The following is a 9,087-nucleotide window of genomic DNA, read 5'->3' on the forward strand; positions in this document are numbered from 1 at the left end:
CGTCCTGACCAACACTAAAACAAGCAAAACACAAAGAACTATGGTCAGAACGTGACACTTGTAGTGTAACTGTCATGTGAAGTTCGCTAATGTTTTATCCCCTCTCGACTGAAGTGAATGAACTACTAGCAGCTAGTTAGCTAGCTAGTAGCTACCACAGCCAGTTAAGCTCTAGCTAGCCTTTAGCTTTCTGTCAGGTAGCAGTATCTAAAAGCTGTTGTGTGTATGGAAATGTTTAGGCTTTGTTTTGTACCTTCAACAGAAGTAAAATTGATGATGTACCATTAGCTAGAGCTTGGCTAATGTTAGCTAGCTAGCTCATTAGCTATAGCTATATTTTTGTCTCAATCACACTAGACCTGAATCAAACGATGAACCAGTGGCCAAACTATTTAGTTTTTATGAGTCAGTATAGCAACGTAACCTTATTGATCTGTCCGTTTCCCTGGCTAATTCCCTACTTTTCACACGTGACATGGTATATACAGCTCTGCATGCTTCACTGTCATGGTGCACAGTCAGTACACAACACTATGCTCATCATGTCAGATGGATCAGGTGGTGACAGGAGTCTCTGCAGGGTCAGACAGCCAGGGAAGACCAGTCTACGGAGCTCAGGTGAATTTTGCAGTGTATTATAACAATCAGTGAATGAATACAAAGTTCCGTCTGAATTGATGGGTACAGTCTGGGATCTGGGAATGAAGGTCATTTGAATTAATAAACCATTATTATTCTTGGATAATATAATGTATAAATGTACACCAAGGTAATTCTTTGTCATATACATCTGAGCAGGATCAGATGGTGACAGGGGTCTCATCAGGGTCAGACAGCCAGGGAAGACCAGTCTGACGGTGCAGAGGTGACCTTTTGCAGATACAGGGCATTCTGAAAATGTTCAGACCCCTTGACCTTTTCCACACGTCGTTACTTCACAACCTTATTCCAAAATGGTTTAAATAAAACAAAAACAATCTACACACAACACCCCATAATGACAAAGTGAAAACAGATTTTGTTGAAATTTAAGCAAAACGTAAATACCTTATTTACATAAGTATTCAGACCCTTTGCTTTGAGACTCAAAATTGAGCTCAGGTGCATCCTGTTTCCATTGATCATCCCTGAGATGTTTCTTCAACTTGATTGGAATCCAACTGTGGTACATTCAATTGATTCAAAACGATTTGGAAAGGCACACACCTGTCTATATAAGGTCCAACAGTTGACAGTGCATGTCAGAGCAAAAACTAAGCCATGAGGTCGAAGGACTTGTCCGTAGAACTCTGAGACATGGTTGTGTCGAGGCACAGGTCTTTGGCAGGGTACCAAAAACATTTCTACAGCATTGAAGGTCCCCAAGAACAAAGGTCTTAAATGGAAGAAGTTTGGAACCACCAAGACTCTTCCTAGAGCTGGTCGCCAAGCCAAACTGAGCAATCGGGGGAGGTGACCAAGAACCCGATGGGCATTCTGACAGAGCTCCAGAGTTCCTCTGTGGAGATGCAGAACCTTCCAGAAGGACAACCATCTCTGCAGCCCTCCACCAATCAGGCCTTTATTGTAGAGTGGCCAGAGGGAAGCCATTCCTCAATAAAAGGTATTTGACAGTCCACTTTAAGTTGCCAAAAGGCACCTAAAGACTCAGACCATGAGAAACCAAGATTGAATGCTTTGGCCTGAATGCCAAGCATCACTTCAGAGGGAAACCTGGCACCATCCCTACGGTGAAGCATGGTGGTGGCAGCTTCATGCTGTGGGGATGTTTTTCAGCGGCAGGTACTGGGAGACAAGTCAGATCGAGGGAAAGGTGAACAGAGCAAAGTAAAGAGAGATCCTTGATGAAAACCTGCTCCAAAGCGCTCAGGACCTCAGACTGGGGCGAAGGTTCACCTTCCAACAGGACAACGACCCTAAGCACATAGCCAAGACAACACAGGAGTGGTTTCGGGACAAGTGTCTGAATGTCCTTGAGTGGCCCAGCCAAAGACCTGAAAGCAGTTGTGCAGCGACGCTCCCCATCTAACCTGACAGAGTTTGAGAGGATCTGCAGAGGAGAATGGGAGAAACTCCCCAAATACAAGTGTGCCAAGCTTGTAGCGTCATACCCAAGAAGATTCAAGGCTGTAATCGCTGCCAAAGGTGCTTCAACAAAGTACTTAGTAAAGGGTCTGAATACTTATGAAAATGTGAAATTTCAGTTTTTTGAAATTTGATACATTTGATAAAAATGATCAAAAACTGTTTTTGCTTCGTCATTATGGGGTATTGTGTGTAGATTGATGAGGGGGGAAAATAATTTAATAAATTCTAGAATGAGGCTGTAACGTAACAAAATGTAGAAAAAGTCAAGAGGTCTGAATACTTTCCGAATGCACTGTTCAACACTTTATTCTCTCTCTGCAGCAAACACTKGACAAGCAAGAAGCTTCAAAGATTGAAACTATTTTAAGGCAGTCTGACAAAACTCTAAAGTTGCTTTCCAAACTGCATCAAGGGTTGATGGAGGCTTTTCCCGATGACACACAACATGTAAAACAAAAATGTGAGGAAGACCTGGGAGACACTATTGATGATGATGAATGAATACAGATATGTTTGAATGCCCAGTCATGTTCATATAATCTCAGACATAAATTACTGCAGTTTAAGACCATCCATAGAATGTACTACATGCCAGTGAAACTGAATATCATGTACACATGCCAGTGAAACTGAATATCATGTACATAGAAGTTGAATTCTTCTGCTAGAGGTGTAAAACACAAAAAGGGGACATATTTTCATACGTTATGGTCTTGTGAAGACTGGCTGAATTCTGGCAAAGAGTATGTTCCTTTATCTCAGCAGGTCTACAGATTCTCCCTTCTCCCTGTTTTTGTTTGCTTGAACATTGTTATACTGGAGACTGTTATCGGAAGAAACTGTGTAACCTAGCATTTATAGCGGCTAAGAAATGTATTTGCCATTAATTGGAAGGTTGGTTATCCTCCCACAATGAATGGAAAAAATGGGAAGTGATGTATCACTAGATTAGATTTATTACAAGATGAACTGTGCAACTTTCATAAGGTGTGGATGCCTTATATGGAATACTGTACAACAAAAGGAGACTGTATTGAAAACATGCCCACGTCATGGGAGTTATCTATTTAGGCAATCCCTAGCTGCTGGGCTGCTCAGTCCTGGCCCTGGGGGTCTGCCGTACTGTTGGTTGTCACGCTGGCCTTGGCCTAACACACCTGAAACCAATAAGGAATGTTTCACTAAGATCCTAAAGCTGAGAGGGGTGTGTTGGGTTGGGGCTCTGCAGGGCCGTGGACCCCTAGGGACAGGACGGGGCGACCCAGCTATATTGTGTGCAAGTAAAAATACCTCTACAGTACTATTAGGCCGATGATACGAATTATATGGAGGATGTAGTGTTTCTACGCGTTAATGTGTAGGTGTATGTGTTTTTAATATTAAGCTTTTTGTTTTCTAAAACTTTCCCTTGAGACATATAAAAAGAGACGGGAAGGAAGTTGTGTTGGGGAGAGAGTTGAGTTGTTGACTAGACTGGTGGCGATCGGGTGTGCAGGCGGCTCGGGTTGGCTGGGCGGTCTGGCTGACATTTGATGTAGAGGGAGTCTTAATAAAGACGATCAAAAGTTGTCTTGGTACTTTATCTGTAAGAGTTGTTCATTTGTTAGGCGATTGGTTAAAGGTGCAACACAATATTAAATGATCAAAGACCTAGTTCAGTCTTGTTAATGAAGCATATTTAAACACAATCTCTTACCTAGCTTGAYGACTGTGGGCATTTTTGCTTACTTTTTGTTGTTCTAAATAGAGACAGCTAGAAGGGTCATATTATATTTGTGTAGAAATGCAGGAAACAAGCTTYAGATGCCCCCMAAMGTTTGAGGACACCCAGRCACCCGCAAAGTTATGTCCCCCCACTTCTAAAACCAAAGTTGCGCCCCTGTGTTCGCACATGATAGGAATTTGCGTCAGGGTCTCGCTAAAGGTCGTAGTACAAGGACTGAGGACACACAGGAACACGCACACACATAGTGATGTATTACATCATATATCTYAGGGTATATAAGCTGTGTTCTTCCTAATGGAGGTTGAACAATTYTTCTGCACTGAAGCAGGTTTTTGTTTCCTTGTTGCGATCTATTTTTGCAACTTGTATTGTACTCTTATTTTCACAAACTACTAGGGGTTATTTCTGGATAAGTCCAGTGACTCTAGTCTAGCAAATACGGTGCTGACCATTTAATTGCACAGGGTTGGAAAGGGATTCATTTTGAATACAGGAGGCAGTTTCTAGCATTCTATCATACTCASGTATAAATCTGTATTAGATAGKATAGGTTGTATAGRMAATATTGCACATACCTGTATTATTGAAGATAGCTTATATCTTATTGAGCAGGTATGGCAGTGAKGTGGTGTTCCTTTGGGTTTGTGTTGTTGGTAGTGTTTGCATGTTGTGCTGATGCACAGCCTAACTTGAGGTTTCCTTCAAACAACAACCCCCAACCCCAAATTACAACCTCTACGCCTAGGCAGCCCCAGTGGCCAGAGCCCCAGTGGCCACAGCTGCTGCGGACTCCCAGAGACCAGAGACCCAGAGGCCACAGCTGCTGACTCCCCAGAGACCAGAGACCCAGAGGCCACAGCTGCAGACTCACCCAGACCAGAGCCCCAGGGGCCACAGCTACAGACTCTCCAGAGACCAGAGCCCCAGAGGCCACAGCTGCAGACTCCCCAGATGCCACAGCTGCATACTTCTCAGAGACCAGAACCCCAGAGGCCACAGCTGCAGACTCCTCAGAGACCAGAGCCCCAGAGGCCACAGCAGCAGACTCCCCAGAGACAAGAGTCCCAGGGGCCACAGCAGCAGGCTCCCCAGAGGCCAAATCAGCAGACATCCCAGAGACAGAGCCCCAGGGGCCACAGCTACAGACTCCCCTGAGACCAGAGCCCCAGAGACCACACTGCAGACTCACCAGAGAACAGAGCCCCAGAGGCCAGAGCACCAGAGGCCAGAGCACCAGTGGCCACAGCAGCAGACTCCCAGAGGCCAGAGCCCCAGTGGCCACAGCTACAGATTCCCCATAGGCCAGAGCTCCAGTGGCCACAGCAGCAGACTCCTCAGAGGCCAGTGATCCAGGGGCCACAGCTGCAGACTCCGCAGAGGCCAGAGCACCAGTGGCCACAGCAACAGACTCCCCAGAGACCAGCGCTCCAGTGGCCACAGCAGCAGACTCCTCAGAGGCCAGTGATCCAGGGGCACAGCTGCAGACTCCGCAGAGGCCAGAGCACCAGTGGCCACAGCAACAGACTCCCCAGAGACCAGCGCTCCAGTGGCCACAGCTGCAGACTCCCCAGAGGCCAGAACCCCAGAGGCCACAGCAGCAGACTCCCCAGAGGCCAGAGCCCCAGAGACCCACGCAGCAGACTCCCCAGAGGCCAGAGCCCCAGAGACCACAGCAGCAGACTCCCAGAGATCAGAGCCCCAGAGACCACAGCAGCAGACTCCCCAGAGATCAGAGCCCCAGAGACCACAGCAGCAGACTCCTCAGAGGCCAGAGCACCAGTGGCCACAGCAGCAGACTCCTCAGAGGCCAGAGCTCCAGTGCCACAGCAGCAGTACCCTCAAGAGCCAGAGCACCAGTGGCCACAGCAACAGACTCCCCAGAGACCAGCGCTCCAGTGGCCACAGCAGCAGACTCCTCAGAGCCCAGTGATCCAGTGGCCACAGCTGCAACTCCCCAGAGGCCAGAACCCCAGAGGCCACAGTTACAGAGTCCCCAAAGGCCAGAGCCCCAGTGGCCACAGCAGCAGACTCCCCATAGGCCAGAGCTCCAGTGGCCACAGCAGCAGWMYCCTCAGAGGCCAGTGATCCAGGGGCCACAGCTGCAGACTCTACAGAGGCCAGATCCCCAGTGGCCACAGCTGCAGACTCCCCAGAGGCCAGAACCCCAGAGGCCACAGCATTTTTCTGCACTGAAGCAGGTTTTTGTTTCCTTGTTGCGATCTATTTTTGCAACTTGTATTGTACTCTTATTTTCACAAACTACTAGGGGTTATTTCTGGATAAGTCCAGTGACTCTAGTCTAGCAAATACGGTGCTGACCATTTAATTGCACAGGGTTTGGAAAGGGATTCATTTTGAATACAGGAGGCAGTTTCTAGCATTCTATCATACTCAGGTATAAATCTGTATTAGATAGTATAGGTTGTATAGGCAATATGCACATACCTGTATTATTGAAGATAGCTTATATCTTATTGAGCAGGTATGGCAGTGATGTGGTGTTCCTTTGGGTTTGTGTTGTTGGTAGTGTTTGCATGTTTGTGCTGATGCACAGCCTAACTTGAGGTTTCCTTCAAACAACCCCCCAACCCAAATTACAACCTCTAACGCCTAGGCAGCCCCAGTGGCCAGAGCCCCAGTGGCCACAGCTGCAGACTACACAGAGATCAGAGCCAGCAGGCCACAGCTGCTGACTCCCGAGACCAGAGACCCAGAGGCCACAGCTGCTGACTCCCCAGAGACCAGAGACCCAGAGGCCACAGTGCAGACTCACCAGAGACCAGAGCCCCAGGGGCCACAGCTACAGACTCTCCAGAGACCAGAGCCCCGAGGCCCACAGCTGCAGACTCCCCAGATGCCACAGCTGCATACTTCTCAGAGACCAGAACCCCAGAGGCCACAGCTGCAGACTCCTCAGAGACCAGAGCCCAGAGGCCACAGCAGCAGACTCCCCAGAGACAAGAGTCCCAGGGGCCACAGCAGCAGGCTCCCCAGAGGCCAAATCAGCAGACATCCCAGAGACCAGAGCCCCAGGGGCCACAGCTACAGACTCCCCTGAGACCAGAGCCCCAGAGACCACAGCTGCAGACTCACCAGAGAACAGAGCCCCAGAGGCAGAGCACCAGAGGCCAGAGCACCAGTGGCCCAGCAGGCAGACTCCCCAGAGGCCAGAGCCCCAGTGGCCACAGTACAGATTCCCCATAGGCCAGAGCTCCAGTGGCACAGCAGCAGACTCCTCAGAGGCCAGTGATCCAGGGGCCACAGCTGCAGACTCCGCAGAGGCCAGAGCCCCAGTGGCCACAGCAACAGACTCCCCAGAGACCAGCGCTCCAGTGGCCACAGCAGCAGACTCCTCAGAGGCCAGTGATCCAGGGGCCACAGCTGCAGACTCCGCAGAGGCCAGAGCACCAGTGGCCACAGCAACAGACTCCCCAGAGACCAGCGCTCCAGTGGCCACAGCTGCAGACTCCCCAGAGGCCAGAACCCCAGAGGCCACAGCAGCAGACTCCCCAGAGGCCAGGCCCAGAGACCACAGCAGCAGACTCCCAGAGGCAAGAGCCCAGAGACCACAGCAGCAGACTCCCCAGAGATCAGAGCCCCAGAGACCACAGCAGCAGACTCCCAGAGATCAGAGCCCCAGAGACCACAGCAGCAGACTCCTCAGAGGCCAGAGACCAGTGGCCACAGCAGCAGACTCCTCAGAGGCCAGAGCTCCAGTGGCCACAGCAGCAGTACCCTCAGAGGCCAGAGCACAGTGCCACAGCAACAGACTCCCAGAGACCAGCGCTCCAGTGGCCACAGCAGCAGACTCCTCAGAGCCCAGTGATCCAGTGGCCACAGCTGCAGACTCCCAGAGGCCAGAACCCCAGAGGCCACAGTTACAGAGTCCCCAAAGGCCAGAGCCCCAGTGGCCACAGCAGCAGACTCCCCATAGGCCAGAGCTCCAGTGGCCCACAGCAGCTACCTCTCAGAGGCCAGTGATCCAGGGCCACAGCTGCGACTCTACAGAGGCCAGATCCCCAGTGGCCAAGCTGCAGACTCCCCAGAGGCCAGAACCCAGAGGCCACAGTTACAGACTCCCCAAAGGCCAGAGCCCCAGTGGCCACAGCAGCAGACTCCCCAGAGGCAAGAGCCACATGGGCCACAGCACAGACTCCCCATAGGCCAGTGCCTAGTGGCCAAGCAGCAGACTCCTCAGAGGCCAGTGATCCAGGGCCACAGCTGCAGACTCCCCACGGGCCAGAGTCCCAGTGGCCAGCAGCAACCACAACTCCAGATCAGAGATGTCAAGTACAGGTTCGGGATACAGTGCAATGTGGAACCCCAGATATTACTCCATCTCAATGTCAGGCTATCGACTGCTGCTTCAATGGACAGCAGTGCTACTATGGGAAGGCAGGTGGGTGTCTGATATAGTTTCTGTCTTGTAATGCTCAGATAATATTGTAATGCTCAAAACATTGACTTTTCCTCTCTTTCCCCAGTGACTGTGCAGTGTACCAAGGATGCTCAGTTTGTGGTGGTTGTGGCCAGGGATGCCACTTGGCCCAAAATAGCATTGATTCCATCAGTCTGTTGGGGGGAAATGACAGCACTGCAGTCCTGTTGGCATCACTTCAGCCTTCGCCATATACCAGTTCCCTGTCACTGCCTGTGGCACCACTCTAAAGGTGAGTAGAGTAGAGATAATATAAATGTAATACACTGCTCAGTATTAACTGTGGACTCTCCCCTGCAGGAGGAGAGTGGTTATGTGGTTTATGAGAACAGGATGGCATCTTCCTATAACGTGGATGGGACCTCGAGGCTCTATCACCAGGGACAGCCATTTTGAGTGAGTCTTCTCTCTGCGCGATTGAATTTCTTTGTTGATTCCGAGGGAATTCAGAACATCACAGGCGTGTAAGCACTTAGATTTAGCCCATAAAGTAATGATACAGTATGCTTAAAGATCCTATTGTATCACTGCTTTTTTTCTCCCTATCTAGGCTGCTGTTCCAGTGTAAGTACTCTGCCACTGCAGTACAGGCTCTGGTTATTGAGGTGAACACTGTTCCTGCACCCGCTTCTGTTGTTGCTCCGGGACCCCTCAGAGTGGAACTCGACTGGCCACAGGACATGCGACACCAAGGGATGTAATGACGGTAACGTGCATTTAATTTCAGGCTTGTTCTGTGTCAATATGTAATATTTGAACGCATGAAGTGATTTTAAATGTTTTTATTTATTGACTTTTCCAAACTTTTCCAACTCTGTCTGACTTCCAGAGTCGA

At 49.7% G+C, this 9,087-nt stretch overlaps 1 protein-coding gene and 1 pseudogene across 1 annotated transcript; both read left to right on the plus strand.

Annotated features, from left to right (window-relative positions):
- Positions 1–4,969: 4,969 nt before the first annotated feature.
- On the plus strand, positions 4,970–5,985 carry LOC139029361 (periaxin-like; the record flags this gene model as incomplete). The annotated part of the gene is made up of 1 exon (XM_070449095.1): positions 4,970–5,985. A coding segment is annotated over one exon (930 nt), but the record flags the coding sequence as incomplete, so codon positions are not given.
- A 313-nt stretch (positions 5,986–6,298) lies between these two features.
- Positions 6,299–9,087, plus strand: part of LOC139029362 (uncharacterized) — a 6,642-nt pseudogene continuing 3,853 nt past the window's right edge.

This window comes from Salvelinus sp. IW2-2015, linkage group LG19 (genome assembly GCF_002910315.2).
Source record: "Salvelinus sp. IW2-2015 linkage group LG19, ASM291031v2, whole genome shotgun sequence".
Taxonomy (NCBI): domain Eukaryota; kingdom Metazoa; phylum Chordata; class Actinopteri; order Salmoniformes; family Salmonidae; genus Salvelinus; species Salvelinus sp. IW2-2015.